General features: G+C 49.1%; 1 protein-coding gene across 3 annotated transcripts in view; it reads left to right on the top strand.

Annotated features, from left to right (window-relative positions):
• The window catches only part of LOC146185248 (uncharacterized), a 64,046-nt gene that overhangs the window by 16,922 nt on the left and 22,183 nt on the right, over window positions 1-24,941 (top strand). For 2 of the 3 annotated variants that reach the window (XM_084606209.1, XM_084606211.1), the window contains exons 2-3: window positions 11,895-12,095; window positions 16,744-16,812. In XM_084606209.1, coding sequence (XP_084462335.1) covers window positions 11,895-12,095; window positions 16,744-16,812 — 270 coding nt within the window. The remainder of the gene's footprint in view (window positions 1-11,894; window positions 12,096-16,743; window positions 16,813-24,941) is intronic. The other variant, XM_084606210.1, reaches the window with a different exon arrangement.

The following is a 24,941-nucleotide window of genomic DNA, read 5'->3' as shown; positions in this document are numbered from 1 at the left end:
GGTCGCTTACTGCAGATGCGTTCAGGTTTAGTTTAGGTTTAACGCTGGGTTTAGTTTTAAATACATCGGTTAGCATAAAACGGCTAGCAATTAAATCAGTTGGGTAAGTTGACTTCAGTGCATGGCAGGTTTCGTTATGGTTCAATGCATGGTTAACTTTTAAGTAGGGACATAATTCATTAATGGTTCCTTTTAGGGGCATAATCCATTAATGGTTCCTTTAAGAGGCCACAAAGCTTCTTTGTAGATAGGCTTTTGTAAGCGTCTGTTCAAAACTGGTGAACTTTTTTCCAGTAATTTCCGTCCTATGAGCATTTTGGTCAGTGTTAGAAAAGGTTTGTCGACGCTTGTATTGACAGTTGATGCGGGCTTACCATATACTGGCACCCATAATCTCTGAAGAGATTCAGATCTAATTCCTTAAACAGTGACAGGAAAGTTTAAGTTAGGAATACTGCAGTTGGAGCGCCTACGCCACCGGCGCCTACCACTGCTCATGTCGCTGCATTGGCACCACCTGCCGCGGCGCCGACATACTACCCTAACTGGCGCCCAGCCCGCCCTGTTTGTTATTACTGCGGGTACCGAGGCCATATTTCCCGCTTCTGTCGTCGCAGGCTCCAGAATGAACGCCGCGGCTACGAATCATTTGAAGCAGACTACCCTCCTCGCTTTTCCGGCTCTAACCACCGTTCATTCCCTGATTATCCCCGACGTTCATCACCCCCGCCAGAAAGCCCCGCTCCGCCTGCTGGTTACAGGCCTTCAAGACGCCGTTCTACTTCGCCTTTTCGCCGCTCAACCTCGCCTCTCCGTCAAGCTTCTCTGACGACCCCCCGCTTGTCGGAAAACTGACCACTGCAGTTTTAGGAGGGAAAACTGCACTCTTCGACCATCCCAAAAATCCTCCGGAACGTCCCTGGAATATTATTTTAGTGCGGGTTGAAGGTTTGTCTGTTGAGGCTTTGGTTGACACGGGCGCCGCTGTTTCTGTGATACACACTGACTTGTGCTCCCGCTTGCGAAAAGTGAAAACGCCTTATGATGGACCTGAACTCCGTGGAGCTAATGGTGCAATAATTCGGCCTTCTGCTAAGTGTACTGTGCGAGTTTTTGTTGATGGTGTCCGCCACCATGTACAATTTGCCGTGATGTCACCCTGCGCTCACCCAATTATTTTAGGCTGGGATTTTCTGTCTGCCGCATCAGCCAGCATTTCGTGTCGCGACAGGGTCATTTACATGACCGAGAGCGATCCGTCTTCTGAACCTCCCGAGCCCCGTTATCGCCTACTTGCCGCTACTGACTCAGTGTTGCCCCCTGGATGCGAACAACTTGTTGCGCTTACTGCTACTGACATTGATAACGGAGATGTGCTAATCGTGCCTTCTGATCGCCATCTGACCCGTGGAATCGCGCTACCACCAAGTCTTGTTCGGTTTGAGCATGGCACAGCGCTTGTCGCTGCTTCGAACACTTCGCCAGAGCCCATTGTGCTGACTAAAGGGACATGTTTTCCTTGTGCCCTGGACATTCACCCGGTGTCCCTCACCACCCTTACCGCCCCCTCTTCCTCACCAGCAGCTTCTTCTGATGCTTCTCTCTGTGTTCTCTTTGGCACCATCAATCCCGACCTTCCTGCGACTCACCGCCAAGCTTTGCAGGAATTACTTCGAAAACACCAAGCCTCCTTTGATGTCACTTCTCCGACCTTGGGCCGAACGTCTTCTGCACAGCACCGCATTATTACAGAAGGTACTTCTATTGTTAGCCGCCGCCCTTATCGTGTTTCCTTATCAGAACGTAAAATCATAGAAGATAATGTGAATGATATGCTCCGACGAGACATTATTCGGCCATCAGCTAGCCCCTGGTCATCTCCGGTCGTCTTGGTCAAAAAAAAGGATGGCTCCGTGCGTTTTTGCGTTGATTACCGCGCACTTAACAAAGTCACTCGCAAAGACGTTTACCCTATGCCACGAATTGACGACTCCCTCGACTGTCTTCAGGGCGCCGAATATTTCTCCACTTTGGATTTGCGTTCCGGTTACTGGCAGATACCGATGCACGAAGCCGACAAAGAAAAAACCGCATTCGCTACTCCCGATGGGCTTTACGAATTCAATGTCATGCCTTTTGGACTTTGTAATGCCCCCGCTACGTTTGAGCGCATGATTGACACTGTTCTTAGAGGACTTAAGTGGAAAACATGCTTGTGCTACCTGGACGACATAGTTATCTTCTCTGCGACTTTTTCTGATCATTTATGCCGCCTTGATCAAGTATTAACGTGCCTAGCATCCGCCGGTCTCCAGCTGAACACAAAAAAGTGTAATTTCGCCAAGAAAGAAATCAAGATCCTGGGCCACCTCGTCAGCCGCGATGGCATTCGACCCGACCCTGACAAGCTTGCTGCAGTTTTGAACTTTGCACGCCCTCAACGGACTAAGGAACTACGCAGTTTCCTTGGCCTGTCTTCGTACTTTCGCCGTTTCATTCGCAATTTCGCTACCATTGCTGCACCGCTCCACCGCCTCCTTACCGACAGTACTACTTTCAATTGGTCCGAAGAATGCGAAAAAGCTTTCCAAACCCTAAAGAATGCCCTCACTTCGGACCCTGTTCTCGCTCACTTCGACGACACTGCTGCTACCATTCTCCACACCGATGCCAGCGGCCTCGGTATCGGCGCCGTACTTCTGCAACGTGACACCGCTTCTCGGGAAAAAGTAATTGCGTTTGCCAGTCGAACTCTAACACCAGCGGAACGCAACTACACTATCACAGAGCAAGAGTGCCTCGCCGTCGTTTGGGCAGTTCAGAAATTCCGCCCCTACCTCTACGGCCGCCATTTCACGATCGTTACCGATCACCACGCTCTGTGCTGGTTATCAACCCTCAAAAATTTGACTGGACGCCTTGGCCGTTGGATTCTGCGTTTGCAGGAATACCACTTCGATGTCATATTCAAATCAGGTCGCAAACATCGAGATGCCGATGCTCTTTCCCGCTGCCCGCTCCCAGAATCACCACCTAGTGCTTCTTCGCGCCTTCCTGCGTGCACCCTCGGCGTCGCAATGTCGTCCAGAGCTCCAAACATCCCCTGTGCTACTCCTGCCGCTGCTCCAGATCGGTACGCCATTATTTCACACCAGCAAGCCGATCCCTACTGTCTTTCCCTAATCAACCTTCTCACCGGTGCTTCTCACCCTCCTACCGCTAGGATGCGCAGACAACTCCAAAATTTCAAACTTGACAACGGCGTGCTGTCCCGTTATATTTATTGCTCTGAAGGCACCCGTTGGGTCCCCGTTATTCCGAAAGCGCTTCGCACCCGTATCCTGGCGGCTTTCCACGATGATGCTACAGCCGGTCACTTAGGCTTTCATAAAACTTACCACCGCGTGAAAACCCGTTTCTTCTGGCCAGGCCTCGCCTCAAGTGTGGCAAAATACGTCGCCTCTTGTCTGCCATGTCAGAGCCGCAAACGGCCAACTTCTCCTCCTGCTGGCCTACGACAGCCGCTACCTTGCCCAGCTACTCCTTTTGCCGTTGTTGGCATAGACTTATACGGGCCACTTCCATTGTCCGCACGAGGTAATCGCTGGATCGTCACCGCCGTCGACCACCTAACACGCTACGCTGAGACCGCTGCCCTGCCTAATGGCTCAGCACATGAGGTCGCGACCTTCTTTTTGGAATCGCTCGTACTGCGTCATGGGGCCCCTCAAGTGCTTCTCAGCGATCGTGGTCGGACATTTCTGTCGACGATTGTAGCCGAAGTTATTGAGGCCTCAACCACACATCACAAATTGACCTCCAGCTATCACCCGCAGACCAATGGGTTGACTGAGCGGTTCCACCGCACGCTTTCTGACATGTTGTCTATGTACGTCGACCAGGACCACCGAAACTGGGACGTAATACTTCCTTTTGTTACGTTCGCCTACAATACGGCTGTACAGCGGACCACAGGTTACACCCCGTTTTTCCTCGTTTACGGCCGTTCTCCTGCTACCTTTCTTGACGCCTCTTTCCTTTCTACACATGCCAGTTCCTCGCCCTCTCTTCCTGACCAGTTCCTTTCCCGAGTGGCCAAATCTTGCCGGCTTGCTCGCGTCAACACGGAAGCCAGCCAGGAAGACCGCAAATGCCGCTATGATGCAACCCATCGCCAAGTTTCGTTCCGTCCCGGCGACGAGGTGTTACTTTGGACCCCATTACGCACTCCTGGTCTTTCTGACAAGTTACAGCACCGTTACATTGGTCCTTACACAGTTCTTGCAAAAACCTCCCCGGTCAACTATCGCGTCTCTCCTCTTCACCCTCCTCCGGACAGTCGTTACCGTGGCACTGAAGTTGTCCACGTTTCACGTATGAAACCTTTTATTCGGCGCAATCCTGCGGACTAACTGCGGCCAGGCTGGCCGCTTCAACTGCGCGGGCGAAATAGTGTGAGCACTGTGTGGCGCTTCTTCTTCCACACGGCTGAACGTGCTGCAGCCACCGTAGTGCTGCTTCATCTTCATCCTGCTCCCTCTTGTAGATACCCATCGTCATCGCGGAGTGTGTTTGGCTGCAGTGTGCGACCAAGGCTTCAGGTCTGCAATAAAGCCTGATTCCCCAAGTCCGACCTTCGCGTTACCTTACAATACTTTTATCACTATTTTTTGTTTTTTCAACATTGACTCATTCATTTTGCAACTCTATAAGGGAAGCTTGTTGCTATTGAGAAGCTACAATATCATGAAAATTGAACTTGCCGCGAGCTTCACATACATGAGCGTATCTATTTACGCATTTAGATGAAAGCATTTGATATAACGCACTGTCAGAAGAAGCGCACAGGTAGCGCCGGTGTGATTTGCATTCAAATAAATGATTGCCCCTTAAACATGAGTGAGAGACACACTGCTCAAAATATAGTCTCCCTCAGGACGGACCTCGAGACATGTTTAACTTTATTGCATAAGTAACATCTTGACTGTCCTCTTTCTTGTTGGGGCCGCGTATACCTTTGTTTATTCCTTCAATACGTACTGATACTTGCTTCCAGAGAAGAGAGAATGAGAAAAAAAAAAAAGAAAACGGAAATCGCGGTAGGGGGCGGGGGGGGGACAAACTTTGGTAAATGAGATTGAACAACAGCCTTCCGTTTTTTTCCTCTTTTTTTAGCAAGTAAGGTCGCGAAATTAGTATTTAGGAATATTTATTTAGGTTCCGCACAGTGAGAGGAGTATACTGAACTTTAGTCCGCACGTCCACTGAGAATGAAGAGTTCTAAAGGTAGTTAACTACAGTTTGCTACCACTTCGTCAATGATGTGGTATGTTTTTACTGCTGTATTCCTCCTCCAAAAATATTGTCGAGTGTAAAAACAATATATAGAAAAAAACTTTAAATGTGCTTATATATAATCAGGATGTCGATGTAAGCTCAAAATTTTCGGAAACTAATCAGGTGAGGGAGAGGTTGGGGGTGGATAAGGAAGTAAGCCGTTGATATTTAATTTTCTCGCCTATCCTTGAATCAGCTCAAAGCTCAATAACCTCTTGTGGCCATCCTTTATACACAAAACAATATATACCTAGAGAAATTGTACAAGGAAACGCAAGAACACCTGCATTACGAGTGCACAGGCTACTCTAAACAGAGTAGCAGCCATATCGCCTAATAATATTCAGTCCCGTGCTCTGCTCCCACGGCTTTTGACCTCTCCTCACATAACACAGGTGCACACGGAACTGCGCTGCGGTGCCATATCTATATACACTTTGTGACGAGAAGGAGAAGATTACGAAAGAAGGAGACAGTGCATCTACGCGCGGTGAGGTCAAGGTAGAAAAGACGGAGCAGCCACCGAAAGGGCACAGAGCCAACTCATAATCATCCCCATCGTAATTGCCCTCGTTGCCAGCTGCTAATACTCGCACCGTCCCAAGCAAGCCGGCGGCCGGAGACGAGGCAGCGCGGTCAGCTACGGAACCTCGGTGACCTGGGTGCGGCCGGCGGCGGCTGAGCGACAGACGCGCGCATTGCGCCCGCAGCGTCCCGCGCACAGGTCCGCGCACTGGCCAACCTCCGACCCGGATTCACCTCTCTCTGTGTCCGGCTGCCGTGCTGCCGCTGCCCCGTACAACGGTAGCAGCGCAATGCGGACCTACGCGGCGGCGCAGTGGACGACGACGAAACGGGCGACGTTTATTGATATCGTTCCACCACTATTACGCCCCGGAGACCGCGCGGTAGACCTGCGGGCTCCGCCTGCTCATCGCCGACTCTATCCGCATGCTCGCGTGAGGCCGCACCCATGGTCCTCCCGCTCGACGCGCTTCAATTTGAGCCGCTTGTCAGCTCGGGCGGAGTGAGGGAGAGAGAGCCGCAGTTCCGCCTGCTGGCTCCTCTCTGGTCCTGTTACCATTATTAGGCGGGATCGTTTTGTTGCGGCTCGTGTTTTTCAGTCTTATCTAAGGTTGCGCCAGAGTGTGGTTGTGCGCATAAAAGGAGAGGGAGGAAAGAGATGGATTGTGTATACATTGAGTGCCTGCATCGGCCAACTGAGCAGGTTCATCCCGGACGTCCTGATTAGGAGCGAAGTTGACGGTTTCGTGTTGAATGTTAGCCCAGTTCGGCGTTGCTGGCGCTGTTTGCCCAGTGCAACGTATAACGAATAAATTGCTGTACATAACCGAATTAATGTTGGCCGCTCAGCTAGCACTCTGCATTATATAATGGAGTCAGTTTTGTGCAGTACATAACCGTCTGAAAATGGAAATGTGCCTACTTACCTCTGCTTGTCAATGATGAGTCATTAACCTTTCCTCAGTCGCATTAATTATTTCGTCATCCTTACTTCGTTTACACTGCTTTTTGAATCGATCATCTGACACTTGACCGTCCTGTAGAGGCAGCTATGTGAATCCGCCATCCTATCTCGGTCATAACGTCGCAATACAACAAATGATGAAAGATGCTGCTATGTAAAGTCAAGTGATCACTTAAACTCAGCCAAAGCTTCTGTTGCTCGGCGCAGGTGAATATGTCATACATAGAGGTAACAGTTAAAGCAGCGGAAACTTTGCTGCTTAAATTCAGTCTGTGGCCTTAATACTAGCTGCCAGACAATATAGTCGGAGACAAATTAGCCACTTCGTGCTGCTGTATACCTTGCCGTATAGTGCAGTGGATAGTAGCGGGCAGAGCACATGCAAAAAATAATTCAGATCGATCCCTGCGCAATAGCTCGAACCGTTGCTTGGTGCGCAAATCCTCCTTAACCCTTAACGTCATTTCACGTCGTCCACTGAGCGTAATTTTTTACTATATGTAAAGAAAGCGGGCAGTTAGCCAAATAACAACGAGCGAGACAAATAGGCTTAAGAGCTAGAAGAATACTACAGCGGTAGACGTGCCCTCTGCAAAGTGCAAATGCATTCTATTTCAAGCACTGACTTAGCGATTACGTTGCTACCTTCTTCGGTTAGCAGAACAGTTATTTAGTTGTAGAAGAAAATCGTGCGCCGTACGCTAACGATGTTGAGCTCAGTCTCACAAAACCATCTGCATAATTTCTACCTGGAAAGGATATACTTTATCCCCTCTTTCCATCTCCCTGAGAGCTTCAGCTCGTATTTCGAAATGTACCCCAACCCTCCGTAACCTCCTACACACGCTACTGAGCCCCGCATCTCTTTTCTGTGCCCCTGAGTGGGCTATCTAAAACGAAGCGTAGGAAATAGTGCATGCTCGTATATGAAAATGCCTCACCGCCTGAACCCCTGCTGTTCGCCTTTCGTTGTTCTGCGTCAAAGTTTCTGCAAAGAAACTTGTAACGCCCCTCGCGGATGGGAGGGGAAAGTCTAGAGAGAAAGGAAGAAAAATGGTACAAAATCGCAAGAAACCAGATCGGGGGTCACGCGTCGGGTGACCCTTAATTACCCCGGCGGCCAACGGAGGCAGGCGTCCCCAATAGCGCGAGCGCGCGCGAACATTCGGCAAACCGCCATATTGGTCACGACTGCCCTCTGGTGTCGAGGGTGTGGCTTGTCCGGGCTACCATATCCATCCGCCGCAGGTACGCTCACCTGCATGCCCAACCGTCGTTCCTCTCCGTGTTTTATCGCTCGCTCGAAGAGGCGATTGTTAGCCGGAGCTTCTTTTGTGTTTGCGCAAACACGCGTGAGCCACCGAGGCTCGAATAGACCGGTCCCTTACTCTCTGGACGAAGGAGCGCAATCTCGAAGAACATCAGCGAGGAGACTTGCTCTTGCCATTCGCTTCGTCCGTGTATCCCGCAGCGTTTTCTTTTCTTTCTGCTGCTTTTCCTTGGCAAGCCAATCCTGAGCAGCATAAAAAAGAATAATCCGAGGTTTGCTTTAATCGCTCGGGAAGCCACATGACGCCTTTCCTCTCCTAAATCCACCTTCCCCACAGATTCTTCTTCTCAATTTCTGTCACTCAAGAATGTGTGGTGTTTGTTTTGCTGCAAAAAATAAATCGGCTGCAAGTGATCTCTCATCTTTGTTTTTCATTCCATCGCACCCATTATGCACGAGGGATTAAGTGAAAGAAGATGCGCAGGAGGGGAGAGGCAGAACTACACTAATCGAAGAGAGAGTGGCAGTGCAGATCAGCGTTGGTGTAAGATAGAGACGTTAAAGTGGCCAGCAGTGGATGACCGATATGCGGATGCTGCGGTGGTGAATACGCGCGTCGCAGCGTGGAATGCCCGCCTGGAATGCTCTCTCTCTCTCATCCTCCACTTCCCACAGCGCTAGACGGTGCGGTCCCAAATGGTTGCGGAATGCCGGAGCGGACGGGGGCATCCGATGGAATGCACCTTCCGATCTCGACCGGCAGCCTTCGGCGCGCTGCGCTCAATTTCGGTGGCAGCCTTCTGTCGTCTACAGGCTAGGGCTACTCACCTGACCCCTTATGAAAGGCGCAGTTTAGCGACCGTTTGGCTGCTTCTGCTCGCGGTTCCTCCTCCCCCCGTTCTTTTCTTAACGCTCATCGTGGGTTGAACCAAACCGTGAGCAGGCGCGTAACCACTGTTCACGACGGAATGCGCTGGCCACGCTGGTGTTGCGTCTACGCCGCGCACCTGCTGTTGTTACTCCTGCCACTGCTTTTCACCCCCGAACCTCCGTGTTTCTGACCCATCTCTTTTATTTTATTCCGTTCTTTTTCTCTTTCTGCCTTTTACGCCGTTTCCTGCTTGAGCACCGAACGCCGACTCACCTCTGGCTCAGATAAGAGCACGCTAATGGCCGCGGGAGAGCCAGGGTGAAATCACGGTCACCACCAGTCACGCCGTCGTCACACCTGAGCGGCCACTGAATCACGGGCCGGCGCTTGACTCACGTGCGGCCGCACGCGCGCGCCGGCCACAATGGGGTCCTCCGTCTCGATGAATGCGCGTGGGCGGGGGTCGTTGGTGTCGCGCTCTCTGAGCGCCCCGCAGCTCGCGGCAGCCGCTTTCTCTACATACTCTTGATATACACGACGACCGCTTTGACGTCATTTTCGCGCGTGAGACGGATGAATGCCGGCTCATTGTGTTCTTTTATGTCTCCTTTTTAGGAGTCGGCATTGTCTCCGAAATAAATAAGGTGAGCTGGCAGCGAAGGTGTTACACGGTCATAACATTCCTAGCATGAACTTGTCGGTCGCGGAGCGTTACTTAGTAGCAGCTTACTCACGCGCCTTAATGTGCTTGTGCAGACTATAGAGCTCGCTCTGTACGGTGCCCAGAGGGCTATAAGAAGCTGACTCAAAGCACGCTGTAAGTGGTGTCTTTTTTAGTGGGTGAAGTCTGAAAGAAAAGTCATCGTCGAGGAAAAATCTACGACACGCAGCTGCCGATGTTTATGTTTGTAGGCACATGAAATGTAGCTCGCTCTGTCACACTTTCGTAAACTTCTCTGCGCTGAACTATAACTTAGAAGCAATCAGTACATGACTTCGTCTTCTGGTAGTATTCGTCTATTATTTTATTTAATTGATGTATAATTTTTGCAAAACAAGGAGTCATTTCTTGCTTTTGCCGTCCATTTTCCATGTCTTTATTTTTTTATTTATTTTCTCTATGCCAAATGTCATCGCACTCAAAATTAGCGTTTTTAACTTATTGGAGCGACATATTGATGAAAAAGTTGTTTCTCCACATACGACGGCTGCAATAATATCCAAGGGGCAGAAGTGTGTACTAAGAGATAGCTACTGCATAGGACAAGCTGTCGGGCTAATTGCTTTTCCATAGTTTTTTGCAGCGCGTAGCTGGACAAGAACAAAGACAGAGGAACAGGAGGAACAATCAGCGCCTGTGCGTCTTACCTGTTTCTCCGTCTTTGTCCTTGTCCGGCTACGCGCTGCAAAAAGCTACTGCATGTATACTACGACCCCGCACCCAGGAGGAGCGGCAATGGCATCGTTATGTTTGTTAAATGCGGTAAATACGGTAAATACGTCATAACAAACCCAGATCATTTTGTTTTAGCAAACTTTGCCCCTCTGGTGCAATTAAGGCCTATACGAACAGCTTTTGTTAGCTGCTTATTCAGCACAAAGACAGAAAATACGACCGCTGTACGTTTCGAGCGTTTTTCTAAATCTGGCATGTCTTCACCGTCCTTTTGGCTTACTTCTACAATGAAATCCAGTCAAGACGAGGGAAAAATATTTAAATTTATGTGCCGCCAGCTGAAGTTCCAGCAGTGATATCCAAATTGCGGATTCAGCATCCCATTGTCGAGCAGTTCTGGTTGGTTTTAGCACGGGACATCTTGCCGTAAAACTCCCTGGCGCAACCAAATTACTTCGTACTCGCACAAAAGAGAGAGACAAAAAAAAAAAAATTGCAGCTTCCGGTCACCGAAGCTTGCTCGCGTCTCAATGTCGTTTCCACTTTAAGCCTAACTTATGGGTATGACGTCTTTTAAGACAGGTTGGATGTTGCCGCATATTCCTACCCGAGCATCCTCGCCGTGGCTTTATCACAGTTGTGGCGTGCTGTCATCATCATCATCATCACCAGCAGCCTGACTATACCCACTGCAGGGCGAAGGCCTCTCCCATGCATGTTTCTCCAATTAACCCGGTTCTGTGCTAGCTGCATCCACTTGACCCCTGCAAACGTTTTCTCATCCGCCCGCCTAACTTTCTGCCGCCCCCTGCTACGCTTTCCTTCCCTTGGAAGGGAAGAGTGCTGTCCATTGGCATGCTGTCAATGATGTGCATCTCGTCACACAGTCACGGACGGGCACACACAATTTCACAGCGACCGTCCGCAACGTCTAAGAAGAATCAGAGTTGATTTCATAGGATATAACGAATGCATTCCAACTATTTATGTACACGGCGCCACAAAGCGTTAAGGGAAGCCTGCGCTGGTATATTTCAAATATTCGCCAGAGTACTTTAATTACTCCGGTTGCGAACCTCTGAACGAAATTCCGGCCTCAGCCAGTTGCAGTACGTCAAAAGGCCTGTCAGCTGAGAAATGCACTATTTACGATGCTGTGCATTTTTTTTTATAGCAACGTCTCTGTCTTACACAGCCTTAGGAACATCATCTGAATGGAACATTTGTTGCCGTGTCCACCCCCTGATTTTTCAATTTTCGACCCAATTAGGGCAGCGGGTTTTTGAAACAGGCCCGATGTGGGCATGGGATTGTCAACTTGCATGAACAAAGAGGTCTGATGTCTACTGCATAAGTATTCTCAACGCACGAAACTATCTTGCCGAACAGAGCCTTGTTACCCCAAGCAGTAGATATATATAGCGTAACACATGGCAAGTGTTACAGTGTTGGTGTTAACCTCTTCCGAGTAATCATACATCGGCCGAATGAGCGTAATTAAACGCAATTCGTTATATTTTCTTCGACGCAGACCCGAGCCAATGGGACGGCAGCGACATTTCGGCCTGGCTTTGCTGGGTGAGCCGCAAGTTCGGCCTGCCGGCGCTGGACGCCGCCAGGTTCCCGGACAACGGAGCAGCGCTGTGCGCGCTCACGTCGGCCGACTTCCGAGAAAGGACGGATGCCCGATCGGCCGACATCCTCAATACCTTTCTGGCCTCCCGGAAGCTAGGTGAGCGTGATACATCCTATCGAAATGGTTGTTGGTTCTTTCAACCCATCTCGACGTACGAATGTTTCTTTGCTTCAAATTCGCAAAATCCGGATACCATGGCCGTGTACTGTAGACGGCGCGACCTTTATCTGGACTGTCACTCGAATTGATTGTTTGGTCAAGGTCACAAGGCGCGTTGGGTATGCGTTACGGCACCGTATACACTTGACCGTCGTTTGACTTGCATTGCATTGCCTTTCTGTGAATGTGAATGTCTGGGCAGCAGGTGGTGCTTTACAAAACGTGGTTTCCAAAGCGAAAGCTCATCTAGCATAGAACAGTGGATGCGTCGCAATGTGTGCAGTGCCTGGTTGGGAGAAGGGATGCTGCAGTTGAGGCCTTCATCTCCGGAAGCAAGGAACTGGAGACCGTTTATTCTAACCTGGGTAATAAATTAAACCACAGACACTACAACAATGAGCGACAGGCATGAAACCTGAACGAGGAAATACGGCTCCGTGTAATGTTCGAGCTTAACCAAATCATCTGGGAAGACTTGTCGACCTTCAAAATGAAAATATTTCAACTATAGAACTCTGCACGGGCTCAGGCCTTCGGATAGATCCCAATTTCAAACAGGGTAGAGCTATTTTATGCGCGGGTCTGAGACATGCGAGGTGTTTGTGGCCCAGATCAGGCTTTGGCCTGTATTTTTACGGGCCTGGGCTGGACACGCGGGGCTATGTACTAAACGGTTATTTTTACTGTGATATACTCGTTTCATCCAGTGGCGGGGTTAACAAACGGTTGCCTGCGATAAGACGCCAATTTTGAACAATTTCTAATGTGTGAACTTTTTTTATGGAGTGCGAGGACTCCTACTGTACCAAATTAAAAGAAAAAAGAGGAGAAGAAAAAAGAGGCTTTGCTAGCTTCCTGGAAGCGCCAGTTTCACTAATGTGCTTCGTTGGTCACTAGTAAAAAGAAACGCTCGTTAATTATTAGCCAGGTAATCAAGTTCAAATTACAACCAAATTACAGGCTAGTCGGCTTACCATCAGTTACATATAAGGTGTTTACTAAGGTAATCGCTAACGGAATCAGGACAATCTTAGACTTCAATTAAGCAAGAGATCAAGCAGGTTTTTGGAATGGTTTTGGTTTCGGAAACCTGCTTGATCTTTCGGAAAAGTTTTCGAAGGATCAAGCAGGCTTTCTATACTCTCGATCATATCCATGCCATGAAACCAGGTGGTAGAAAAATGTTCAGCACATAACCAGCCGTTATACATAATTTGACTCAGTAGAAACCTCGGCAGTCATACAGGCATTTGGAAATCAGGGTGTAGACGTGCCGTATGTGAAAGTACTGAAAGATATCTATAGTGACTGCAACCATAGTTCTGCATAAAAAGAGTGACAAAATTCCCACAAAGAAAGGTGTTAAGCAAGAAGACACGACGTCGCCAGTACTATTCAAAGCTTGTTTAGAGGAAGTATTCGGAGACTTGCAATCCAACAAACCAGATAGAATTCGTAGAGCTATCAAAGCTAATCAATAAGCGCAAAGTGGACGATACAAGGAGGTATTACATTGAGAAAATTGAGCTTTTTTTTCTTTTTCTTTTTGTAAGTAACGGGGGAAGCCTTAAAGCGATGAAGAAGAAATTGGGCATAGGCAGAAATCAGATGTATGCGCTAATGGACAAGGTGGGCAATGTCATCACGGGCAGAAAGTTATAAGTGGGTGGATGAGGTAAAGAAGTTCGCAGGGGTGGATTAAGCTAGCACAGCACAGGGTTTATTGCAGGAGTATTTGAGAAGCCTTGGCCCTGCAGTGGGTATAATCGTGACTATGATGATGATGATGACGATGATTATGATGATAATGATGAATCAAGCTAACTGCATTAACTCTTAATCCTGCGCTTTCTGGGCATAATAGAATAGCAATACAGAAGCAGTGCTAATACGTCCCCGGTTTCTTTCTTTTTTTCTTTTTTTTTTTTTTGTCATCTTCACAACGAAGAGCGTAATGCGGACAGAGGAAATATATCGGTTTGATCAGCCTTAAACGTCCCCTGCATCTTTCTTTCTGAAAAGGGGGGGGGGGGGGGGGGGGGGTCCGTTTATGCTCTTTGGATTGATTGCGTCAAGGCGAGTGAGAAATTCAGCTGCTTCATTTTCAACGTGTCACATAAGTGCAGGATTGAAAAGGTAACAAAAACCGGCTCCATTATAAGATGGTGAGCTGCCACCACTGATTGATCGCGTTGGAAGCCGTCGTCGGACCACCTGCGATCTTACAGCTGACTTGAAGGCACGCTATATTTGAGCACTTAAACATCCCCGAAAGCAATAATACACCACCCATCAAAAATTTAAATCCAAGAGCTGTTCTTGTGACTGTCACATCTGACGCTTTTAACAGTGATCCCCTGGATGTCGTACACGTTCACACCAGGGTGTTCGGCACCAAATGCGAGCGGTATCCGTCGCAGCGGCACGCCTTCCTGCGGAAAAACAATTGTTTGCAAGGCGCTGCCGCAGCAAACCATGTGGCTTTATAGAAGCTAGTTGTTTGGCCAGTGAACTTTTTGCCGCCTTTCTTCTTTCTGCTCGTGATTGGACGTATGTCTAATTGCTGCTAGTCTTGGGCCGATTAAGTCAAAGCAGTATATCTGTCTATGAGCGTGCGGCGGTAATGAAAACGCCGCCTATTTCTTCGGGGCTGTGCCTGTTCGGGCTTGCAATCCGACGCACGCCGTTCGTCTCGCTTCGTCGGTTTTATGACGGGCCACGGATCGCTACCAGTTTCATTCCGATGAATGGGGCGGATCAGTACACGAGAAATCTAACCGAGAAGAAGTGATGTAAAGGACGATGATGGATGTAGTTGCCGGCCTGGGATGTATGTACGTGAACGGAGCTGACGTCTCTCTGGGCAGGTGGGCAAATATAGGCGGGGAAGATCCTCCGTATGTACAAAGCGTGGTAACACTCAGGGTACTTTTGTTCGCACTGTTTTAGGAGCTTCAAAGCCGAAAATTACTGCTCGGGCCTTATCGCTGTTGTTACTTAGCGCTTTGAAAGACGTGTTAAATAAAAGCTTGGCGTTTCATTTTCCAGTCGAGTAGAAGACAAGCGCTGCGGTGGCAGCATGATGATTATTTTGGGGAAACAAAAAGAAACAGAAAAATGTTGGTTCCAGAAGGAAAGCAGTGCTCGCGCAAATTTTAAAGACTCAGCCTAATAAACATCTGTAATAACAATTCGCGCATATAACAGAGGCCAACAAATGATATAGGTTTGTTTTTAAACTTTCTAAATCTGCTTTCTGCGGCAAAGGAAAGTATACCTGGCAAGGATTCGCCACTCTAAAGTCAGTTCTTCTCCTGCTGTTTGATCGCCCCTTTACAGCACCTTGCAGGGTTGCACTTTAGCATGAAGTCGACAGCACATTGCGCAGGAATACGCCGAAAATAGGAGCTAAGCAGAAACAGTTTAATGGTGATTTCAGCATAGATGAAGTTTGCATTTCTCTCATGAGATATAGTGGCGAGGTTGCACTATAGGTCCGACTTTGCATACAATTCAAATTCAAGACGACCTTTACTCGGCTTCTTATATTTCATCTGCACAGCGGTTGCAATTAACATGCAGGATAGACGGGAAGTTTGTTATGAGCTCAGCGGATAGCCCTCGTTACGGGTCGTCTCTCAATACAGAAACCCTCACAGACTCAAGTTCTTGGAGCCACAGCGTTGTGTTGTTCATTCAACGGATGGTAATAAATACTGGCTCTCAACCAAGTCAAATATGATCACTTCTGACGGGTATTATGTACGGCCTAAACACGGCAAAGTGTAGCTGGAAGTCTAGTCCCTGCAATATCTTTATGACGGTATAATGATGACCTAAATGTACTTTCGCTTAGAAATAAAGTCATTCTGGCGCTTATGCGCTGGACCAATTACAGGAAGTCAAAGAGTGCATACAATTGCCCCCGTTTATATTTACGATGTTCGTTCTATCTGGTGTTGCTCTTTCCCTGCGTAATGCCCGAAGGTGACCTATCACTGATTCATCTCTTTATGTGTGTGCTTACCTGCGGCAGCGATGTCAGTGCTAGTTAAAGTACTGCAAATGGCCAAGATTAATTCATAACTCTCTATTACGGCGTCTCTCGTATATATGTGCAACTTTTCGGCATTCAGATCCGCGAACAGTGTGCTCTATATACCGCATCATCCGGACTCAAGTGACATCGATCACTCGCATGTTGATTTGGCGGCTTTTCCAATTACCGCGTATCTTTTTTATGTCTCCCGAATATTGACTTCAGCGCGTAGGTCAGGTTCTCGGCGGCATGATGGTGCTGTTCCCGGCAAATGTTGCATTTTTTTTTTTTGTTTACGTTTTCTCTCGAACCGCAACGAAACGACATCCGCTCCGGTCTGCTTGTCCAGCACAATTTCGCACCAGACTCCCGGAAAAGAGACGTCTCCACGACGCAACAGCGCGCTTATGGCGGGACCACGGTTTCTCGTGCGCCTACGTGGCACCTTCGCGCGCACACACATGCGCGCGACTACTGAGCGAGGGGAACACTCGTTGCACGCCTGGTCAACGCGTTGGAAATTTACAAGCCAATCGGCCGTTTCAGATGCCGGCCTCATCAAAGGGCCCGCGCTGGACGCCCCATTCAGCCCCGACAGCGGCGGGCCTGAAGAAGGTGAGTCGTGCCTGGCGCGAGCTTTATTCCCGGGAAGGAGGAGGGGGGACAGCAGAAAATACAGCCAGAAAGGGGCACGAGGCGCGTGTCCGGTCAGCCGCGCGCGCGTCCACACGCGCACACAGGCACGCGTCCACGCGGACGACAACGGTGGCGCGAGCGCCTGCCCGCCCTCGGTCAGAGCGTCGCCCAGGCGACACGTCGGCCACGACGGCGTCTCTCTTCGGCCTACGAGGTGAGCGCGCTGCACCAGTCGAGCAATTGCTGTGGCGTGCAGTCGCGGTCACTACGACCTGCGACACGGCGGCGGACCGTTTCCTTTCTTTTTTTTTTTTTTTTTGTTTCGCAGTAGCTGCATGCAACATAATAGGCACTGCAAGAAGTTTTTTAAGGCCTTTTCGATCAGCACTTCGAGCCACGTCGCGGCTTCTGCTGTTTCGGTGGAGCTATTAGCACGACTTGCGAGTTGCACGCAAGCGTCAGAGCCTACCAAGATGGCTTTGCCACTGTACCGCTGTGTACGGCGAGAACTGTGCAGGCAGAAGTAACCAGGCTGTGTAGACCAGGCACGCAACCGGCATCCTTCCTGCTTTTCTCGTGCTTGGTAGGGATGTTCGAGCACTTCGGTGCTAGTGTGGTGATCAACTGAAGCAGAACATGTTGGGAAATACAAAAAAAAAAAAAATGTCCCTGACTAGTTGAACGGGGCTGTGATCAGGAATTGCTCTCGGCACTGTGTCATCTAGGGCCAAGAACATTCAATTGTCGAGTCGCACAACTTACAAAGAATCAGGCGAATGCGCGCTTTGGAACCTATATGCACCCTTTACGAAATCGTAGAGTTCGAAGCGTCGATTGAGGATAGCGTATACATCAGTTTCGGCGCTTGCACGAGCAAGTTTTCTGCGAAAGAGCGGCGAACGTCTACCTCGGCCAGGTAGGTGGAGCACAGGGCCTGATTATTTGAGCACAAGGCCCGACAGGTATAGCAAAAGCCTAACGTGGGAGTTCGATGTCAGTCCAAGTGTGAAGGCGAATAGCAGCCCTGCTCACGTAGTTGATGTGAGTGTGTGCATTATCACGTCCTTACTGGAAAAAAAAAAAAAAAACAATCCCATGGTCACAACTCTGGCATCCAGCATCCATGAACTTGCTGGAATATTATGGGACACAAGATGGAAAGGAGGTAAAGGGATAGCCAGCATAGTGAACCGCTTCCACTACTTTCACCAAGAACTAAGCATAGAGGGATATTCTTGTACGCTTGCGTGGAAAATTGCGTATACCATTAAGGATTGCACACAAAATGGCTCCTTAACTATTATGCTCCTGAAATTGTCCGTCGTGACTTTACGCAACGCGGCCATATCGCAGAATCCTTGATATTATTCGCTCTTCATACAGTACCCGCTTCTTGCCACTTTCAAGCTTAGGCTGTGTTTTTACACAGCACTTCAGCCTCGAGAGTCAGTCTTGTGGCCTATCGATTTGATTGTTTCACTAGTATTTTGCGGACTGTAAGATCAGATGAATAATGCTTATAGTTTTTAAAAAGCGCCCATAAAAATAGACGTTACGTTTCAGCTGCAGCGTACGGCAACTTGCTGGCAAACACAGCATAATAGCACATTTATTCTTTCCAATGAGATTGTTACATGCGGACTAGCGCGATGTGACAGAATTGAACCCATGGCTTTGAACGTGTCGTACCACGAAGCGCCAAAATAATGATCAGTTTACTGCTGTTAGATTTCAAGCGGGTATTATTTTCGTGGCACAGCTGCCCCCTTCAGCGGTGACTCAGTAGTTTCGGTGCTCGTGTACTGAACCTGAGTAGCTAATTCGAACCCGGCCTCGGCAGCCACGTTTCGATGGAGGCGAAGAGCATGAACGTGCTGCATATTGACAGTGCACGTTACATAATACCTGGTGGCCTAAGTTGAACCAGAACCCTCCACTACGCCGTTCCTAAGAGCCAGAGTCGCTTCAGTACGTTAAACCCAATACAACACATACCGCCACATATAATCCCTTGGCCCATTTAGATCACGCCATAACGCGACTGAGTGACGCCACAGAAGCGTATCGATTTGGCTGCCCGCGCCAGGCCCTGCTCTGGGAAACAGAATCCTCATTACCGTGCCGGAGCCACGCCGGCGAGCACAGCACACCGAACACGTCCAGTCAAACAGCAGGCGAAACGCGTTGCCTGCTTTTTCTGGCTATTTCTCCTTTCGTTTTTCCCGGACCTGGTCGGTTTGTGTTTCTCGTTCAGCTCCGGACGTGGCTAAGCGGTCGTCACCACCCGCTGCCGCTGTCCCTTTTACAGCGCCGCCGCCAGCGGTGCCTGGTGCTGTGCGGGCGCGCGCAGAGAAGGGGTGGAGGGGGGCCCAAGACACCAGTTCAGCCGGCCGGCAGTGAAACGATCCTCTGGCCCGACCCGATGGACGCTTCGTCGAAAAGGGGTGTCGTTCGCGATAAGGCCTGTAGCTAACGCCGCGGCTATATAAGGGGGAGCCTGTGAAGCCGCCGCGGGGCTCTGGGCGGCCTCTTCTTTGTCTTGGGGCGCGTGGGTGAGGTGGTGACTCCGGGGAGGAAACCCGAAGCGGCGCGGCCGGCGCCACGATAGATGGCTGTGGCCGCTGATAGGGGCCCGGGTCCGATCGCCGAGCAAAACGGGCCCCGAATTGCAGGAAGGAAGCTGCGGCCACCGGGGCACTTTGCTCGCCTGGACCCAGACCCTCCCTCCCTCATTCCCATCTCCCTCTTGCCTTTTCTCTTTTGCTTTGGTTTCTCTGCGAAATAGTAGGTTTTCTTTTTTTTTTTTTTTGTTCGTTTCACGCGGTTATAACCGCCGAGCTGCAGTTTGGTGGTGGTATTCCTTTTTCTCGCTTGGGTTTGTTTATGTGTGCATAGTCTTCGAATCGAGATATCAACGTCCGTGCGGCTTTTTCTCGTATGAAGACGCCGGCCGGTGTCATTCTGCTTGCTGTTCGCTAGTGGATCTTTAGTTAACTCGTTGCCCAGGGTCCGCATTTTGTGCTCACCGAGTAAGCGCGGCGCTGTTTGTCTGCAATCTTTACTCTTTCGAAATATCACTGCTATAACATGCCATAGATTCCTTGATGCCAGCTTACCTTGTCCGCTAATCGCTTGCCTTGCCCTTATAAAAACAAAAAGAAAGTAGTGCGTGAAATTCTCACGTATGCATGTACCTACAGATATGAACGCAAGCTTTGGAACTGCCTTTTTACAAACTTTTTTCTTTCGCTTTAAAATGTATGATTTTACAAAAATATAGCAAAACAGGTTTTCACGAAACTAATATATTTCACTTGTTGGAAGTGCCGTGCATGGCTATAGCTGCCTCTGTCTGAATGCAAATTCATGAGTTACGAAATCGGCCGATGTTTGCCGTCACTGCCAGATTGTTCATGAACCTAACCGAGCCAGGCAGTCGTGGACAGATTACGGCGCGTGCTGCCCATACTTCTCTGTCCGACGAGTGAAGAAACGCCCCGTTGGTCGCGCCAGCGGTGTCGCGTGATCCTCGGAAAATCCGCTCAGTAAATCCCCTCATTGCCATGCTGCGGTTAACCCTATCCGTGCGGCACTGCGCTGGCGTTTAAAAACGCGTTCGCATCCTGCGTGGCTTTCGCCCTCACTGTAAGCTTCACCGGCACTCCCGACTTAATGTGCCCTTAATAGGTATCCCGCCCTTTCGCAGCACGCTCCCCCCCCCCCTTCCCCCCTCCCCCAGTTAAAGCAGAGGATTCTTGGATAACAAAAACACTCCTTCACACCATTCTCGCGCTTTATTAAAAGAAAGGAGCCCGCCCCAGTAATCCAGCGTACTTCACATGCCACGCGCCTCTGGCCTCCGTGGTAACCGTTATCGCGCCTTTTTTCCCCCGGCTTCTCCCTGCGCTTGCACGTTTCTCCCCCGAAGCCATTCTTCGTGCCGCCGCTTTATCTTTTGTCTCGGTAATCGGCGCATTCGTTATTGCGGGAGGAGGGCTGCACGCACGTGCCGTCTTGATCGTGGCGGCGCGTCGTTCGCTGCTGTCTCCCGCGTCGCGTCATGGGCGACGGTGGCGACAACGTGCGCCTTTATGCAAATACGTGCGCGCGCGGAATCACGCCCAGTGTCTGCGGCAACACAGGCAGCTCGCAGGGCTAAAAGCAAAGTCCGCTGGTTTTTCGCCGCGAGTCGAGTCGGCTGGCCTCGCCCTTCATCCTCCTCCTAAAAGCGTTTCATTCCCTCCCTCCCTCCAACGTCTCCTCCCCTGCGAGCCGCTTATATTGAAAACGCAGCCTGGTGGGGCTGAATAATAAGTTGGGGAAACAGGCCGAGAGTGGGGGGTGAACCGAGATGTTGATAGCGGGCGTGAACAATGCTCGCATTCTGTCTCCTTTCTTTCTCCCTCTTTGCCGATAGTTTTCCTTCCAAAGCAGAGAAGGACGGCGAGGCGGTCGGAGTCCGTTCGACTTCGCGGTGCCTAGACCGGGGCCAGTGTCGTAATGGAGAGGCTCCGGGCAGAACGCCGAGGCGCCGCGTGTAGTTCATTAAACGCTGGGGTCCTCACCCCCTCCGATCCGCGCCGACGAAGCCAGGGATTCGATGCTCCCGCAGTATACTAGTAGCTCGCTCCCGGCAGGCCACTCTCCCCAGATTGCGCGATAGCATCGCTTCTCTCCCCATCACCTTCCACTTTCGTTTTCTCTCCGTCTCTGCCCTTTCCCTGGCTCCCTACAGCGAAGACCCTTCCCTACCTTTTCGACCCGCGGTTCCTCGCGATTCCCGCGGTACATACTCTGCGAGAGTCGGCCTTCTGGATTTTGCTTGATCCTTTACTTTGGATTCCGTTTTGCCGCTTCTGTAGTTTGTGTGTGCGTGTTCCCTTGTCTTCGCCTGTTGGCGATCACCCGCGGCTATTTATTGGCCTCCGCTCCTTCTTTGTATGCGACGGCCCCGCGTTGTGAAACTCGGCGAGACAGCGCGAAACGAGTAGGGGCCGATACGGGAGACCGTGTCTCACCCTTGACGGCAGGGTTACGGCAGTAGCGGCGGGGCGGTGAGTAGCGGGCGTTGCTTAACCGGCGAGGACGTATACGTTGACTGGCGCAACCCTAACTTTTGCCGCCGAGCGGGTGGCAAAACTCAGCGGAGAAAGTCATATTCAACGCATTTCTTATCGATTTTAGATTTATAATTATTTAGGTGAACTTCAAGTTGCAAGGGGCATCAGCAGCCTCGTAATCAGTGTACAGAGCTGTTATTTTAGAATGAATTGTCGGCATATTTCTTCTTGACTTGCATTCCCGGTAGCTTGGGCATTTATTCTGTGGGCTTAGGTGGCGATATTGGTGAACACCATGCACTCTCGGCCATTGCATAACATTGTTCGCTACACTCCACATGTAAATCTAATCTGTTTTTTATTCTGTCTAATAAATTGTAATGCGAAAACATATTCGTACCTTTTTGCAGACACGAAGCGGGCACTACAAGGTTTGTGTGCAGGGGAAGAAATACGCATGCATGGAAAGCCTTAGTTTACGTACAGCATCCAGATTTAGCTCCTTTCTGCATGGAATTTAAGCGAGAAAAGCCTTCTAGGTGCTATGTTCCCAGAGGAAAATTTCTTGGAAAATGCACAGTAACTGAGCTTTAATTTGTCGCTGGTTGCAAGCTAATAAGGCGTTGCGTTATATATTTTTTTTTCATCTTTACAAAGGCGTCACATGAAAGCACAAAATTTATTGCATACTGAAAAACATTATTGAACGATTTATGCACACCCGAAACGCCAGTAAGATATATAAGGAAGTAATATCGGAGTAACATCTCCTCTAGGCGACTCCCAGAAGCAGGGTATGATGCAAACGCCCTGAGGTACATTTTCATTACGAAAATTGCGAATACCTATGGCCGGCAACGGAACAAGATTCTCATTTTAAAACAGGCGAGGCTCTCGCAGATAAGATTGTATCATCATCGTTATCATCAGCCGGATTATGCCGACTGTGGAGCGAAGGCCTCTCCCATATTCGTGCTATTAACCCGGTCCTCTACTAGCTTTATCTGCTTGTCCCCTGCTAACTTCTTAACCTCTGTCGTCCACCTAACTTTCGGCCGCCCCCTGCTACGTTTTCCTTCCTGTATAATCAAATTTATTAAACTTAGGGACCATCATCTAAGATCTTAACCGGGGTTTCAATCTCCTTTTACTGCCAACTAGTAAATTTCTAGTGCCGCCAGTAAATGTGCTCTAAGATTTGTATTTACATCATATAAATGTTGTTTGAAGCGGGAAGATGCCACTGTTGGCAAGAGTTTAAAATTCCGTATGCATAGTGTGTGAAAATCTACCACGTGGCTTGTCCTAGAGCGTAATCCATTATAAGATATTATGCTATAGGATATGTCACTCCATTTTCACTCCCATATAGGGTAATTCGTGTTTAGAGTGTAGGCTGTGTACATGTCCTACATATATATGAAGGTGGCGAAAATGAGCTAAACTGCCCTGATCTGAGCGCTGTTTCCTTTCAATGATGTTAACTATCGTTAACATACGTAGGATTGCCCGCTCTTTAAAAATAATCTTTATGCACAATAAGCTCTGCTCGCTTCAAACATTACGTGGCTTACTAAGTCACGCAAAAAACATGGTAATATTTGCAGCGTGGGCTGGCGGGAAAGAAAGAAAAAATATCGCTCTTGCATGCCTTATTCTTTTCTCCTCGCTCAAGTTTTCTGATCACGTAATTAGCCTACTTATTCTGACCAACAAAAGCGGTGACACTGTTTCCTCGTACAGCCTGCGCATACACTTCGCGTGTGTACGTATTCGAGGAGGTATTGTTTATTAGGTTTGAGAATGAGGTCACAGTGCTTATTCTTTTGATCAATGACTGATGTTCTTTACAACCGTTCGAGTTAAGAGTGTCGCTTATTTCTTTGAACACGTATGCACTATATTCGCAGACATCCATTGCGCCAAGTAGCAGGGTCCAACGTGGTTTAAGCAACTCAAAGCGGTGCTTTAATCGGTGACTGTTGATTTTGATAGGTAGTGATATATAGATTTCGACATTCTGAGCGAATCCTAAAACAACTGTACCCAGTCGGAAAACAAACAAACTTAAGAACCGTGTCAAAAATACGATAAAATATTCTGTAGTTCTGTCGTATACACGTCAGACTTTTCTGATGTTTTGTAGTACTGTAGCACTTTCCTGATTTTACCGACTGAACCTGATTTTAATACAAAAACTTTTGTTGTCACAACAGGTTTGCTGTCAAAAAATTCTTTGAGGGCACTGTAGAACCGGCACTGGAGAAATACCAAAGGGTGCGTTACTGCTGCTGCTGCGACACTATAGACTTCTTTACATGACTCGAATACGGAGGTCAAGTTTAGGAGTCGAGTTGAGTGGACTCAGCCATATACCGGGCTTACATAAACCCGACCAAACGAGCGGCGATTACGGCGGCACCTCGCTTCGATGTCGACGACTTCAGTCTGCGATGATATGCACTGCAGTGTGTTCCAGTTTGAAATGAAGCGTGATTGGCACGGTGGCGTATAGTATAGCAGGGAATCATGTCCTTCTTCACAGCCTGTCCGCGCATAGCTATGGGGTGACAGAAGAGAAGCCGACAAACATGACATATATAGAGATAGTTTTCTCATTAGTGGGCCAGGAAAGCTGATCTGTTCATTCTTACGCGGGTTCGAATTGCCCAATCGCGGCAGCATTATTATCTTTTTTTTTTCTCAAGTGTCATTTCATGCGGAGACGCTCTGATGACAAGCTCTGCCCGAACAAAGCACCGCCGACGCGCTCTGGTGACGCCACTCATGAGACTAGAAAGGTTTTCGCCTTCGAACCGCATAAGATTCCTCTGGTGACGACCGAAAATTTTCTCTCTATTTTTCGATTGGATATACTGGCTGCTGCATGCTGCCGATATTCTTGGAACTCACCGGTGCATCTGCTCAAACGCTTTCTCTGAGCAAATTAGCGAGTTGTTGTTTCTTTGTTTGAGATAATCTTATCGTCATTATCCTACTGGCACTTACTTCTCATAAAACAAATTTGCACTTACTTGCATAGCGCGA

This window comes from Amblyomma maculatum, chromosome 6, assembly GCF_055883805.1.
Source record: "Amblyomma maculatum isolate TAMU_Amacu chromosome 6, ASM5588380v1, whole genome shotgun sequence".
In the NCBI taxonomy this organism is placed as follows: Eukaryota; Metazoa; Arthropoda; class Arachnida; order Ixodida; family Ixodidae; genus Amblyomma; species Amblyomma maculatum.
This window is presented reverse-complemented; position numbering and strand designations above follow the sequence as displayed.